Genomic DNA, 17,266 nt, shown 5'->3' on the forward strand with positions numbered 1-17,266 from the left:
GCGCGAAGCGAATTTCCGAGCAAAAAACGGTAAGTTTTGAACTGTTGAAGTGAATTACACGAATGCATGTGTTTCCTTATTTGAAAAAACATATGGTGTACCACTATTAATGTAGGCATTTTTTTAAATTTAATTTATACTTTTTTATTTGAAAGAAAAATGCCACGACCCACACGAGGAAATATAGGTCGGCGAACGCGTCATGTAAATGCTACGGCATTACAAAGGCGATCACAGACTCCAGATGAACGAGCACAAGCTAATGCATCGCAGCGTGAACGTAATGCACGAAATAGATCTGTTGTACCTGAAATTATGCGTGCTGCTTTTAATTACAACAGTCAGATTAATTACAGTATGTACGGATATATTGGAATAATGGACGCAATATGTCCACATTGTGATGCGGCTAAATTTCCAGGTGAAACGCCCGGCATGTGTTGTGCTAATGGCAAAGTGAGAGTGCCACCATTAGAAACTCCACCCGAACCATTGTCTTCATTAATTTTTGGGACTTCTGAAAATTCGAAGCACTTTTTGAGTCATATTCAACAATACAATTCGGCATTTCAAATGACTTCTTTTGGTGCTACTAACATTATTAGAGATAATTTTATGCCGACGTTTAAGGTAAATACTTAAACAGGATTGTCCCAATCAATCTGAATCATAAAAGTATTCTATAGTTTTAAAAATTATTATGCAACATATACCTAAAATTGCATACATGTTGCAGATTCAGGGCCAAATTTATCATCAAGCTGGTTCGTTATTGCCATACCCCGACGCTGATTATCAATTTTTGCAAATTTATTTTATTGGTGATGAAAATCGTGAATTGGATCAACGTTGTGCAATTGCTTTGAATACAAGACGAGAAATTATTTGTGAGCTACAAAGGTTTTTCCATCAGCATAAGGCATTAGTTCAATTGTTCAAAATTGCTCTCGATCGTATGCCATCTGATAATCACAAAATCGTAATAAGGGCTGATAGAACACCTTTTGGAGAGCATAAAAGGCGATTCAATGCACCGACAATTGATGAGGTTGCAATTGTAATTCGTGGTGATCAGTTTCAATCGCGTGATATTATACTTCATCGTAGAAATGAGCAATTGCAACGTGTATCGGAACTTCATCGTAGTTACGACGCATTACAATACCCAATATTGCATTGGAAAGGTGACGATGGCTACCATATCAATATACCAATGATTGATCCACGAACAGGTAAATAATATTTTCAGTGTGTTGACATTTCATCATTTGTAGAAATTTCTTAAGTCACATTTTCCACTTATTTTCAGGTCTACATGTACAGAAAAAAGTTAGTGCCATGAATTTTTATTCTTATCGATTGATGGTTCGTCCACAAGAACAAAATTATATCTTGAGATGTCGTAAACTATATCATCAGTACATCGTTGATATGTACGCCAAAATAGGAACAGAACGTCTTAATTTTATTCGTTTCAACCAAGCAAAATTAAGATCTGAACAATATATTCATTTGCAAGATGCGATAGCGAATGATGCTAATATTAATGACATCGGACGTTTAACTATATTGCCATCTTCGTATATTGGTAGCCCACGGAATATGAACGAATATGCACAAGACGCAATGTGTTATGTACGAAAATACGGTCGACCGGATCTGTTCATTACATTTACATGTAATCCGCAGTGGGATGACATCAAAAACAATTTATTTGCAGGACAGTCGACAACCGATCGTCATGATATTACTGCGCGTGTTTTTCGGCAAAAATGTAAAGCACTTATGGATTTAATTGTGAAATTATATGTATTTGGGGAGGTGCGTTGCCATATGTACTCCATCGAATGGCAGAAAAGGGGATCGCCGCACGCACATATACTAATTTGGCTGGTACATAAAATAACTCCGGATCAAATCGATAACCTTATATCAGCTGAAATTCCTAATCACACTGCTGATCCTGAGTTATTTCAAGTTGTCGTTAAAAACATGATACATGGACCGTGCGGTGAACTAAATGTGAATTCACCATGTATGATTGATGAAAAGTGTTCGAAACGATACCCAAGGCAATTTACTTCAGACACAATAACGGGCAATGACGGATATCCGTTGTATCGAAGTAGATCACCTAATGATAATGGCAAAACGGCAACCATTAGAATGCATAACCAGGAAGTTGAAGTTGATAATCGTTGGGTGGTTCCGTATTGTCCATTATTATCGAAAATATTCAACGCTCATATAAATGTGGAATATTGTAATTCTGTCAAATCCATTAAATATATTTGCAAGTATGTAAATAAAGGGAGCGATATGGCTATTTTCGGTGTTGCTGGTGATAATAGAAATGATGAAATTACTCAGTATCAAATGGGTCGCTATATTAGTAGCAATGAAGCTGTCTGGAGGATTATGTCGTTTCCAATGCACGAAAGACATCCTGCGGTTGTTCACTTGGCTGTACATCTTGAGAATGGCCAACGTGTTTATTTTAATGTAGCAAATTTATTGGAAAGAGCAGCGCAACCACCAGCAACTACGTTAACAGCTTTTTTCAAATTATGCGAAACTGATACATTTGCGATAACTTTGTTATATTCTGAAGTGCCTCAGTATTACACATGGAATGTGTCTTCGAAAAAATTTCAAAGACGTAAACAAGGAACAGCAGTTCATGGGCATCCTGGCATTTTCCAAACAGATGCAATTGGCAGAATATATACAGTACATCCAAACAATGTTGAGTGTTTTTATTTGAGATTGTTATTAGTTAACGTGAATGGCCCAAAATCATTTCAAGAATTGAGAACAGTCAACGGTCATTTGTGTGAAACATACCGTGAAGCATGCCAACTTTTGCATTTGTTGGAGGATGATGCACATTGGGATTCAACACTTCATGATGGATCTATTTCGGCTCATCCTCAACAAATACGAATGCTGTTTGCCGTTATATTATCAACATGTATGCCATCAAATCCACTTGAATTATGGAACAAATATAAACATAATATTGCAGAAGATATTTTAATTCGTATGCGTCATCATGCAAGAAATCCTGATTTGTTGATAACTTTGGAAATGTACAACGAAGCTTTGATAATAATTGAAGATATGTGTCTACGGATTGCAAATAAAACATTAGTACAATTGGGTATGACCGCACCAAATCGTGACATGCATGATCTGTTTGATCGTGAATTGCAACGTGAGCAGGAATTCAATTCTAATGATTTGCGTTTATTTGTACAATCGAATATAACCAAAATGAATATTCAGCAAAAACATGTATATGACACAATCATGCAAGTCATTTCCAATAATGCAGGTGGGTTATATTTCTTGGATGCACCTGGTGGTACAGGCAAAACGTTCGTTATATCACTGATTTTAGCCACTATTCGATCGGAACAGAAAATTGCATTGGCACTTGCATCTTCGGGAATTGCTGCTACATTATTAGAAGGTGGTCGGACAGCACACTCTGCATTAAAATTGCCATTGAATGTACAGGTGATTGAAACTCCAACTTGCAATATTTCAAGAAATTCTGCTATGGCAAAAGTTCTGCGATTAACGTCAATTATTTTATGGGATGAGTGTACATTGGCGAATAAAAACTTACTAGAAGCATTTAATCGAACAATGCAATATTTACGTGGTAACCAACAGCTTTTTGGTGGTGCTTTGATATTACTGTCAGGGGATTTTCGACAAACATTGCCTGTCATTCCTCGGTCAACTCCTGCTGATGAAATAAATGCCTGTTTGAAGTCATCAGTTCTTTGGAGATATGTACAAAAATTGACACTGAACATTAATATGCGTATTCACCTACAAAATGATCCAGCGGCCCATGAGTTTTCAAAACAATTGTTACAAATTGGTGATGGCAAAATACAAATCGACAGAACCAACGGATTGATCACTGTACCGAACAATTTTTGTTCAATTACGAAATCGATAGATGAATTGATTGAATGTGTTTTTCCAAATATTCTTCAGAATTACAGAAATGATTGGTTGAGAGAACGCGCCATTTTAGCACCGAAGAACATTCATATCAATGCCATTAATTTTCAAATTCAAGCAAAACTCCCAGGTGTAGTCACGACATATAAATCAATTGACAGTGCTATGAATTCATCTTGATTCATTATCCAACTGAATTTTTAAATTCATTAGAACCGGCTGGTATGCCACCGCATTGCTTAAATCTGAAAGTGGGTTCTTTGATTATATTATTGCGAAATATTAATCCACCAAAACTGTGTAATGGCACCAGATTGGCAGTGAAAAATTTATTGCCAAATTTGATTGAAGCTACGATCTTAACTGGTAAATCAAAAGGAGAAGTTTGTTTAATACCGCGTATCCCTATGATTCCAACTGATATGCCATTTGAATTCAAACGATTACAATATCCTGTGCGTTTATCATTTGCGATGTCCATCAACAAAGCTCAAGGGCAAACACTTAACGTTTGTGGTGTGAATTTGGAGGAATCATGTTTTTCACATGGCCAACTTTATGTTGCCTGTTCCAGAGTCGGTACCCCCAGCCGTTTGTTTATTCATGCTCAAAATGGAAAAACAAAAAATATTGTTTATCCAAATGTTTTGGATTAAGTTTTAAAATAGCTAGCAAATAATTAAATATATTTTTTTTTTTATAAATGAGTTTGATTTAATATTTCACTTTATACGTAGCGAAGCACGTACCGGGCCGCTAGTACATTTATATGAGCATTTGTAGAGCCACCCCTTTAAATTTCAACTCTTTATGCCTTTTGCTGGCCACCATCCATCAAAGAGTTCAAGGAAAGAGTTCATTGAGGCGCCATTATTGGCAGACAAGCAACAGTGTTTCCATTTGCGTAAATATGTGCTTATATATCTTTTACTAAGAGACAAAATACATATTTAGTATTACTGTCTTTTCTCTAATCCCCTACTCCATATGATAATATTCGTCTCCCATCCAAATATTTGCAGTCCAAAGCATTTTCTGGCACTCGAAATTATGCTTCATATCTTCCCAGGGGGGACTTACGGCAAACAACGGGCAGGTTGCCATGCAGTAAAAAAAACGCTCTGGCAAAATGGAGGAACATAAGATTTGGCCACTGGAAAATACTAGACATCTGTCCAACCATATTTACTTTATCACTCGGATTCCCGCTAGGAACGAATGGGAAGAAAGTACAGTCTTCTTACTCGCAAGAACTTTCACTCAAATTATGCTTCTGGAAACCAGATCATTCCAAGTGTGTTTCAAGCTGATTTGGCTAGCACATTAAATCTGGCCCAGACTTGGCAAGCACAAGTCTAGCGCCCTCAACTCAAGATAGTTTTTGGAATCATTGCTGGTAAATGCTTAATGGAAATACGCACAGCAAAAAGGGGCTTTCAACAAATGACTTCTGCCTAAGCTTCATAGACGAGAAGCATATCGAAAACGTCTTAAACTTTCTCTGTTACTTTCCGTAACTGGCGGAACTTATGAAACGTTGTGAAGACAATCGACAGTCTTGGGAATAGAGCCATTTCCACTTCCAACATCGTATAAAAAATATATAAAAAGTGAAACGTATGGCGTTAAAATGTTAAAATTTGTATTAAATTGTTGAAACTAATAAATTTTCCAAATGCTAATCACAGTTATAAGCGATCCATGTTCACAATTTCATCTGAGTTCAGCCGTTTCTGAACGAAGACAGGTCTCGCATGGTGTTGGTTTTTTATTTCATAAAATTTCAAATCACCCTCTACCGATAAAAAAAGTGCTAACCTCAAAAAATAAAACCATAAGGCACATCTATAGGCTAAGGTCTTTAATTTGACATCTCATTTTTTGATTTCTAAAAAACGGTGCAGATCTGATGGCTTTCACAAAAAAATTCTTTGCGTATTAAATGTATGGATATATACATAATTAGATAGATATGACTTTTCGAAAACGTGGCAACCCTAATCGTTCGTTTTACACTCATACTTTAATATTTCATATAACTTGTGTATAAGTTAACTAAATTCGAGTTTTCAAACAGGAAGTAATTTTCATCTAAAATCTTTAAAATTTCTTTCGTAGGACATATGATATATACTTATTTTAATTAACTGATAAATTAAGTTGAATTTAATGTTTCTAAACGTGGCAACCCTAAATATAGCTCAGAAGTAAAGCATTTTCAAACTCATTTAAATAAATACCCGTATTTTTGATAACTCATTTAACTTATTAAATGATTTGAATTTAAATTTGTGAACCGTTGGCATCCCACTTCGAACATCTCAAAAATATTCCTAACGTTCAATTAAAATAGTTCTCAAAACTTTTTAGTATAACACCCATATTTTAATATTTCATATATCTCGTGTAAAAATTAATTATGTTCGACCTTTCAAACAAGTGGCAACCCTCTTCAAAATATTTTCAAGCTACTACCTTCTTAAACCTCTTTCCTCTAATTTCCTTAGATCACGTTGAATTTAATGGTTTAAATAGGTGGCAACCTCCCTACTACATGTAGTTAAAAAACAAAACCTTTTCAAAACCATACCCATATGGTACTAATTGATTTATTTTTTTTTAATAATTTGAAGTAAATTTTTTAGTAGGTAGCACATAAGTGCCCTTTAATATTTTTAAAATAAAGCACGCGTAATGAAAACCGCTTTAAAAATAACTATAAATTCCTTAGACATTTTATTACAATCGCAATTTTTAATGTTGGTTTTGTAGAAGTTTATGTGTAACAATTCCAAAGAAAGTAGCAGCAAAATACATATTTTTGAACAGAAATAGCACACAGTACCATTCCATGATGCAGCTTTAATTGGGGATGGTCAAGTGGATCGAATTCTAGGCGTACCAAACGCGAAAAGGGTAGTTCCTCAAACAACCTTGGCTCGATTTATGCACTTTGTTCGACTCATAGACGTTTAGAAGACAAGCATAGATATGTATATACATACCAACTATTTACTAAGTATCTACAAATGCATGTCACTTGTAATACATAATCGTAATTGATGATATTCACTCATAGTGGCATTTCATTTACATTTGTCTTCTCATTCCACATTATTCATCAGCAACAACGCAACCCGCGACGGCTGTTACGCACACTCAATTCAATTAAATTTAAAATTGTATTTTTATTACTGCGTTGATTTGTCGCTAAATCTTGAAACATTTATGTATGCACTAATTTATATGTTAACTATACCTATTAATGATTTTTTTTACGCTGATTACAATGACTCAGCCCCTTAACCACGTACTACTTGGTGAGTCATCGACCGAGCTCAGCGGTTTTATTTCTATGTATTGCTTGTTGAATTTGATGCCTTACTTAGCACTTACTTTACATACATACTTGTAAGCACTTTAAATAACAATTCTTTTACACAATTAAGTCGTTAATTTATTGAATCACTGCAAATTTATGCATTTGCGCATGTTGATGTCCTTTCGAATTTGCCAAAGTGCAGAAAAGTAATAAAAATCGCAATCGCGACCAAAAAATAAATTGCAGAAACATACATACATACATACATGTGCGTATAAAACTAAAACTGTGCGTGGCTACTTCGAAAGACAGCAAAAAATAATAGAAATTTTTAAGAAGTGCATATAAGAAAAATGCATTTCTGGCATGCACACGCATCCATTTGTATGCCGGTACCACATTTATGCATACACATAGCTTGAAAGAAAGCAAAATTGTATGCGCTCCAAGTTTATACCAGTTTTTTTTCGTTAAAATTTAAATGAGCTTCACGCCTGCGCAGAAATGTATTCATATGTGGGAAAAGTGAATATTTACTTGAGTGCTTACAGTGTTCCATAAAACTGAAAGTAGAAGAAATATGTACATACAGTCAATCAATAAAGTTTAGGTACAGCGAGTTTTTTGCAATACGGGCAACTGTTTTTTAATTATTTCATTTTTTGCAATTTTTTTTATAAAAATATGGTTAATTCTACAGCATAAACACCAAAAATCAGAGCTCCAAACCTTGTACAAAATTAAAGAAAATTCTGCAGATTTTCATTAAAATATTGCACTTTTTAATTACATCCTTTCGAAAAAAGTTGAGTATGCAGGACTACCTAATGATTTTTGGCAAATTTTTTTGTTGAAGCTGAAGCTCATTTTCTCTATATAAAATAATTTTCGACTTTTTTTATATGGAGAAAATGAAAGACACCTTCAACAAAAAAAATTGTCAAAAATCATTGGTAAGTCCTATTTACCTTAGACTTGCACTTTATACTTTATATTAAAATTGAATGGGCTAAAAAACTGCATACTCAATGTTCTTCTAAATACTGTAATTAAAAAGTGCAATATTTTAGAGAAAATTTATAAAAAAATTGCGAAAAATAAAATAATTAGAAAACAGTTCCACGTACATATTGCAAAAAAATTGCCGTACCTAAACTTTATTGATTGACTGTAAGTACCTACAGCTGGTAAGCGAACATTTTTTCACCTGATTGTTTTAAATGACGATAAAAACGTTTAAGACTTTTTTCATGGCCACCGAAGTCCACATTTATTCAACGTAATTTTCTCTCGTCAATTTTGTATGTATATGGTTCAACAAAATTTCAAATCCAAATGTTTCTAGCACGTCACTGCACTTGTGCTAGGTATGAATGTATACACGCATTTTTTATATGATGGTTATTTGTCGGCTTCTAAACAATAGTTAAAATTAAAATAAGTTAATTTTTTTTAACAGTTTTTCTCACTGAAAAAAAAAATATTTAAAATACATATTAAACATCGCGATTTGTATAGAAAATTTCCCTCGTTTTTAAAAAACGTGAGTAGCAAGTACTCGTAAAATTTGATGTGTAAACATCTGTGTTCCGAACTAGACCTGAAAAAGTCCCAAACTGGGCCCGAAATAAGCCCGAAAAGTCCAGAACTAGTCCCAAACTAGCCCCTAAAAAGTCCTGAACTATTTTCAAAATGATCCCGAATATGTCGCGAGCTATAACAACGTGCAGTGCAGCTAGAACAGCTGATTACATTTGTATTACTTGTGAATATGTCTTGGTTTACATAAATTTTGCACATACCGGGAGCACATAACCAAAATCCAGGTGAAAATAATTACAGTCTTTTTTTTAATTTTTGCCTTCCTTTTTATCAAAACACTACTGTAGTACATACTATGCCTAAAGCGAAAACTTGTAGGCGGTTATATTTGCTTTGTGGAATTCAGCAAATAAATACAACATCCACTTGCGAAAGTCAGCGGTAAACACAGGCTGTTTCTAATGAAAAGTTACAAATTTTCCACGGGTTACCCATACCGAGAGCAAAGATCAAACATCTTTTTGTATACCACACCGGAAGTCAAAACTTCAAAACAAAATTTTGGAAACTTCGACCTTTTTTTTTTCTTAATTTTTTAATTTAAATGTATGTATATCCTAACAGCCAGTTTCACCAAATTATTTAAGTGAAAATTACTTTAATTTTCGAATTTTTGGTTTCACCAATCAATTTTAATTTTGATTTAAGTGACCTATGCTCTTCACTTAAATAAAAATTAAATCAGAATAAGAACACTCAGAGGTGTTACACGTTTAATCACCTGATCATTTTGTATCTGCTGCTTACTTGTATACCAGCCCTGCTTTTACAACGCAGCGTGCCAAAGCTTTCAAAAGCTCTCAGTACAAATGAAAGCTTTCGCTGGCCTAGTCTGTTTTACAACCACTTTTTACTCACTTAAATAAATAGTTTATTGAAACTGAAAATTATTTAAATGAGAATTAAATACAAAATTAAATTAAAGTTAATTTCCACTTAAATAGTTTGGTGAAACTGGCTGTAAGTTATACATAATTATAATATCCTAGAAGTTTTGGGAAATACACCTCGCACTGAGTGTGATGTTAGGGGCTTGTTTATAACGTCCGGTTCTACATTTCATCGACATGAGGTAGAATCCATCAGACGAATTGTATTTTCAATAATACGAGGTCTTTTTCTTCGGTAAGCTACGTCCAAATTCACATTTTTTTCAACGCTTCAACAGTTTTAAACTGATTTGAAATCAACAAAAAAAATCTACGTTTTCGTGATCAAACTCGTCCAAATTTTGTTGTACCGTTATCTATGGTTGCCCTATCACTGAATTCACAAAATATTTAGCATGTATTTCTGCACGTTGAGTTGTATGTATGTGTCCTATCTCATTGCTCAGAATGTAGCCTTCTTTTACTCTCCTTCCATTAAAAATTTTGACTAAGGCTTAAGTAGCAATTTTTACATTAACAAGACTTGGAGTAGATAAGGTTAGATTACATACACTCCTCGTCATTTGAATATCGCACCTTTTTGATCCTTAGTATTTACAGTTTACAAAACTGGGTTGACTTATTCACTTCTTCTGTTCATTAGGATAGCGCACCTTTATGTTGACTTTCTGTTTAATTTGTATAAATTTGAAAATCGCATTTACCGGGTTTTCGGACTGGAATGAAAATGACAACCGAAACCATTTGTTACAAATGCTGCTCTTTCATCGTCCACTATTACCTTAAAAATTTACTTACAAAAACAAATCGAAACAGAAATTTTTATTTAAATATTCGTTCAAATCGGAAATTTTGAAGAACCGTAATTTGTTCTAAAGGTAATTTAAACAACTGTAAGCTGGTCTAAAAAACTGAAATTTACAGTTAAAACTGTGAATCGGGCAACATTGCTTATGGATAACATCAACACCGGACCTCAAGTTTTTATAATCATTCGTTTACTATAAGCTCATCACAAGAATTTGTGTGAAAATTATACCGACACAATGCAGCACGCACTTGGCACAAAGCGCCCCTCTGCCACATTGACTGGTTCAATGACTTCAACATTTCTGCACGCGCTGACTGCTACGCTTGCTTTTATTTGTATTTGGCTGCACAATTTTCGTTGTCATAACAAAAATTAATTTCATTCTGTAATTTTTTTCTTTTCTCTATTTTGTGTAACCACTTTTGTCGCATACATATTTGCATTGTCCATTGTTATTATGTGTTATTAAATTTGGGTTTTTGTAATTTTGTGTAGTTGTTTTAAGGCCACCACCCAAATGCGCCCATCCATTCAATAGCATGTCTCTCCGCGTCAGTCCGCCCAGCTGACCGCTTTAAGTGCACGCACGAGTGCGAGTACGCGTAAATGTTTGCCAGTTGTACAATTTTTATTGCCTTGCATAGTAAAATTAAAGCTAACAAAAAAAGTAAGAGAAAACTATTAAAATAAAACTTGTATTTATTTTATGAAGCGTAACTATTCGTAATGTGCAATGTCCACAACATGACACCCGTCCCATACCAGCGAAGTTTACAAATTTATACGTCGCACTTTTTTTGTTTTTTTCTTTTGCTTTATGTGCGCATAAATGTTGCTGACCCCGTTTACTGCTTACACACTACAAGCTAGCAAATGTATACTTTTTTTATGTACATACACAATAATCGCTCAACGCGGCGGCAGCCTATGCATATTTACAACTCAATTATTAGTTGTGTTTTTTTACAAATTATCCAGTAACTTGCCAGTAACTCTCCAGTAACTTTATTTCTAAGAATTCGCTCTCATAGAAAAAATTTGCAAAAAAGTACGCGAACGCTTTTCCAGTAATAATTTGCAAGTTTCATGAACAGCTGATAAATTGGTTGTTTATTCGCAGCATATTCCCAATAAAACGATATATTTTATATTTAAATATGTTTGTTTTGAAAATTTCCACAATAAAAATCCACAAACAGTTTCCTTATTAGTTTAAATTTCATACAGCAACATGCGATCAGCTGTTTTTCGTACTGGCAAATTCTTACAAGTAAAAATTTATCCAGTAAAATCCAGTAAAAACTTGCAACTTCAGCTGTCATTTTTCGCTCTCTCAATTTCCCCTACTTTGCAAGTTTTTGCGTACGAAAACGCCAAAACATGAAAATTCGTAAAAACTTTTACTGGATTTTACTGGAAATGAGTAAAAAAACGCAACTATTATGACAGTTTTGTCAACATGCCCAATTGGCGTTGAGTTGTGTCCAAAATACCCAAGCGGCATCGGGGGCTGCAACAATCAGCGCGGGCGGGGTGGCCGCAATGGCGTTGGCTGGCGTTCTCGTCCATGATCAACCCACGTTGTACGATTGTACTACGTACATATTATGTTTACAACCCGTGGCGATTAATCAGCACATAGGAGCAAGCTAAGAGCACGGAAAACAATGACTGTATGTGTTTACTATAATTTTCCGCGAAAAAAATATGTACTCATTTGAACTTTTTATCACATTAAATTATAGACTTTATGTTCTTTAGTAAAAATTGGATAAAATATATTATCTTGGACTTACTCACTAGCTTTAGAGAGGGTTGACAATGTCAACTTGGAGGTGATATCGCATTTTTTAATATTTTCTTTTTACAAGATCAGCCGCCAAGATCAATGCCCTTTGTTGCTCTGAAATTTAAGGTAATTGATCCGGATGAAATGTGGTTGAAACCACATAGAGAGACGATGGGACCCACAACTATGGAGCACTAGCAGAACAAGATAACTTATCGAAAATAACCTTTGAAAGATTAAGTTCTGCAAACACTCCCATGGAGGACAATTGAATGATATTGTTTTGCATCTAAAAACTGAAAAAAAAACAATGAGAAGACAAAGGGCATGGCAGCCGCAAAAGAGATGCTCTGCTGTTTCTTCCGCTTTTAGAGATTTAACAGCTGCGACGGCAAATGTTGTGGTTCAGTTACATTGTCGCCGTGTGGTTGTAATGAGAAAAATGTCCTGTGAAAACCGCAGTAAGTCTAGGCAAGTCTTTTTACACTTGAAATTCATTTTAAGCATTAGGTAATTAGTTAATTTTTGGGGTAACGGAACAAGAGACGCCGCGACCTGAAAGATATTTGCCACCACTCTGTTGAAAAGGTTGGTTGGACACTAGTAAAGTAGGAATTGTAATGCTCTCACCCGCTAGGATTGTTCTATATCGAAAAAAGTGTACCCCTATTTTCTTATATTGAAATAAAAAAATATTTAGAGGTCGCTCAAAGCGCTCAAAGTTTTCCATGTATTTTTATATGGGAAAAAACCACATTTCGTAGAAATGGTATAGAATTCTTGAAAATCAATATTTTTCGATCGGATAACTCTGGTTCTCTTCAGGAGACTTTCAATAATAATACCCAATCATTTATTTAACCATATTTTTAATACTAACGATATTTTATTGGTCCCCCATTGCATTTTTCGGGGTTTTTGTGGGTTTTTGGCGGACCTATAAATTATAGTTGCGATGAAAAACTGGTTAAATAAACAATTGGGTGTTATTATTGGGAGTCTCCTGCAGATAAACAGAGTTTTCCGATAGAAAAATATTGACTTTTAAGACTTCTAGTACCATTTCTACGAAAAGTTGTTCTTTCCCCATATAAAATACATGGAAAACTTTGGGCGCTTCTAAATATTTTTACCTCCCTTTTATTAGCTCGGGATGTAACTATGTAATATTGATGCGCCTAAAAGATGCAGCGATTTCTGTTCTCAAGATACATACCTGATGGCAGTACGAATGGAAATTATAATAGAGGTTTTAGTTTTTTAAACTATAATTTTATTTTTGATTTCAAAATAAAAAAATAGGGATATATTTTTTTTCTGTAAAGAACAATCCTAGGGGGTGAGAGCATAAATATTCCGACTTTACTTTTTCACATGCATTTTTGGACCACCCTAATATGTGGCAACATCACTAATATGTGGCAACCTCTATACTACGATATATTGAGCATAAATTAACAAAACCCAATTGCATACTGAAAACAAAGAAAGTCAAAGGAGAGAGTCCCTAACCTAGTGTGGCCAAGATACCTTCGGCTTCCCTAATGAATCCTAAAAAGGCCTAGGTAGGCGAATTCCTTATAACAAAGGGTTCGACCATTGAAGACTTAAAATAAATCCATATATGTCGGTCCAAAGCAGGACAGTGACAGAGAATATGCTCTAAAGTTGCATCATCCTCGAGGCAGAGGCAGCATTCCGACCCTGTGATCACATCTATTCGATGCAAATAGAATCGCAATTGGTTGTGACCGGTCAGGTATCCGCAAAGTAGCCTGATGTCATTTCTATTTACTAAAATAATATCGTTTCTGTTGAAAGGGTAGCCAATGAGCTTGGCTTGTCTAAGGCCCCACACCGCTCCCTATTACTTACTGCGTTCAGAGTGTACCCACTCAGTAATTAGAGCTCTCGAAGAGGACCAACTGAGACCACAGAACAGTGCAGGTCCCGCAAATGCAGTTGGCAATCCTTCTTGTGCCGTCTAGTCGGCGACCTCATTGCCTTCGATTCCACAATGGACTGATACCCAGCACAGTGGTACCATGTTTTAGGCTGCCAAAATTTGTAGCGTGTCAAAGCAGTCTAACCAGCTTGGATCTCATAGTCATGTTTGAAAAGATAACTAAAAAGGCGCCCTTCAAACCCTTTTCCAAGTTTAATTTTGCGCAGTTGCAAAACTATTTCACCCCAACTAAATCTGGAAGCCGCATAGACATTTCTATTTGAAGGACACTCGAAAAGATTTCCGCTCCGGCACTGCAAGTCAATTTTAAACCGTCCAAAGAAATAGAAGTTCCGTAGCATTCCGCAAAAGGCCTTTTAATACTTCCTCAAAGTAAACTGGTAATATATATCGACTTTCTCCCAAGATTATTTCCTGGCTTGTTGAAACCATAGTTATCGTCTGGTGGAATGAAGAACAGACTAAACTAGTCCGAAGCTTGACGGCAAGGTCGGTGAAAAATTCTCTTGTAGTGTACTCTCCATTGATTTTTTCAGCATCGGTCTGAAGTTTTTTGGATATGTGATTGTATTTTACTTTTCGGTATTTTTCGAGAATTTTTAAATTTTTTCGGGACTTCTCGGGATATCTTCCGAGACATTTTTCAATTTTTTTGGAATTTCTTGTGAATTGGGAATGTGGAACTCATTGATTTTCAATAAAATTTTTTTGGGAATTATTTTGAGACCTTTCGGCATCGTGATTGTACTTTACTTATGGGATATGGGATTGTATTTTACTTTCCGAGAACTTTAAGATTTGTTCGAGACTTTTCTGTATTTCTTCGCATTTATTTGGCACTTCTCGGGATGTTTCTGGGTCAATTTTGCAATTTTTGGGATTATTGGTGAATTTTCGGATTTTTTTGCTAATTTATATTTCGGAATCTTTGAGAATTTTTGAAATCTTTTTGGGGCTCTCTGATTAAAAACAAAATTCGGCAATTGTTTTGAAACCTTTCGGAATATTTTCAGTTTTTTTTTTATTTTTCCAGACTTTCCGGGAATTTTTTGCGTACTTTTCGGAATCCATCGTAACTTCGTGGTAATTTTCATGTGCAAAACCACAATTTTCGAAATGTTTTGCTGAGTTATTTTTCGGAATTTTTCAGGCTTTTTGAAACCCTTTCGAGGCTCCGGAACTTTTTTCAGGAATTGTTTTGAAACATTTTGGGTCTCTTCGGGTAAGGTTTTTTTATCTCTTTGGAAACCTTTGCGGAATCTTTTAGTGTTTTTCGGAATACAATGTGACTTTGTGAAAATTTTTCGTGAGTTTCTAAGTAATTTTAACTTTGCTTCTTATAAATGCATAAATCATAAAAATAAAAATTGCCGTATTTTTTCCACTCAAAAAAATTCTAAGCAAAGTTCGTTGCTTTTTCTGGGCTTAAAAAAATATTACACACAGTTTGTCCTTTTTTCTTTGGCTTAAAAAATAAAAAGCAAAAATTGCTCAAAATAATAAAAATCTATAGCCTTATTCATAAAAAAATAAAGTAGCTTTAAAAAAGGTTTATAAATTGAAAAATGTGTGAAAACGTCAATTTATAAAGCTCTTTAAACATATTTTTTTTTTTTAGGCCACTAGATTTGCGTGGCATTTTTCGCTTTTTATTATAAAATCCTTACGTAGGTACGGTTTCTGCTTTGGTGCACGATCGTGCAACTGTAATTGCTCGACAGTATTATTAATTTGATGCTTTGACCCCTCCGAATGAGGCAAAACAATAATAGTCTAGTGTTTTTTTTTTAGGTTTTAACCACAAAAACCACACCATTCAAAATAAACCACAAAAGTATACACAAAGCAAAACATAACCTTCATCAACAACGATCGCAAAAAAGCACACCCTTCGTTCTGTTCTGTTACTCAAAACCAACATTTTAATGCACTATACCGTGGCACCGTGTTGCTTCTTTGCACATTTACATGGAAACAGTGTAGCTTTGGTGTGAAGTAGAAGTATGAGCGTTTGTGCAATATGTTTATTTGTATATGCATATGAAGCATATTTAACTGATGAAAACATAAACTGTTTTGAAATTGGATGTTTACATCAATCTCATAGTAGTCTTATTTTAATTATGAGTCATTTTTCAGTTTTTATACAGCTAAATAGCACATAAATTACGTGATTCACATAGATACATCAATATTACGTTCAACATTTCGTTTAAAATGCCAGATTTCCTGCAAATACATTAGAATTTACAAAAGGAATTTCACTACTAATTGCCTACTTTGCGTACTTTTCTACTACCATTTTTGCACCAAGAGATTTCATTCCTCCCCTTTTCTCCGTCCTTCGTAAATGCAACCTTTTGTAAGGGAGTGTCAAACCGCAGCTGTCAATAATTATCTAACCTTGTATTATTGAATCATGCTCTCTATTATTTAATGCTGCACAGCTGATGGTACCAAAACCCCCCGCCACTGTTGCCATTTAATTTAGTTTGTTTCACGTTTGCTTTATCTGCGCGCAAATTTTTTCTTGGTGGTGAAACCAAGCGCAGACAAGCTGACGACAACATCAAATTGGAGCAGAGGCACTGAATAAATGCATATACATATGTATGTATATATATACTTGGGGCACCGAAATTGCGCATATGGAAACTGTGCATTTAGACATTATTTCGGTTTCAACCGAAACTGTGCATGTATGCTTTATTTCGGTTTTTGCCATATGCATTATTTCGGTTTTAAACCGAAACTGTGCATGTATGCACTACTTCGTTTTTTTTCATATGCATTATTTTGGGTTTAAAACGAAAGTATGCATATGCATAATTTCGGTATTTTCTCATATGCATTATTTCGGCTTTCAACCGAAACTGTGCATGTATGCATTACTTCGGGTTTTTCATAT

General features: G+C 34.7%; 1 protein-coding gene across 1 annotated transcript in view; it reads left to right on the forward strand.

Moving 5' to 3' along the window:
* The first annotated feature begins 227 nt into the window (after window positions 1–227).
* The window catches only part of LOC118741955, a 99,636-nt gene continuing 82,597 nt past the window's right edge, over window positions 228–17,266 (forward strand). Inside the window, exons 1-3 of the mRNA XM_036473922.1 lie at window positions 228–630; window positions 737–1,232; window positions 1,310–3,519. Of these exons, the coding sequence (XP_036329815.1) occupies window positions 316–630; window positions 737–1,232; window positions 1,310–3,519 (3,021 nt within the window). The 5' untranslated portion in view covers window positions 228–315. The remainder of the gene's footprint in view (window positions 631–736; window positions 1,233–1,309; window positions 3,520–17,266) is intronic.

Source organism: Rhagoletis pomonella, unplaced genomic scaffold (assembly GCF_013731165.1).
Source record: "Rhagoletis pomonella isolate Grant_MI unplaced genomic scaffold, Rhpom_1.0 Rhpom_scaffold_00006, whole genome shotgun sequence".
Lineage (NCBI taxonomy): Eukaryota > Metazoa > Arthropoda > Insecta > Diptera > Tephritidae > Rhagoletis > Rhagoletis pomonella.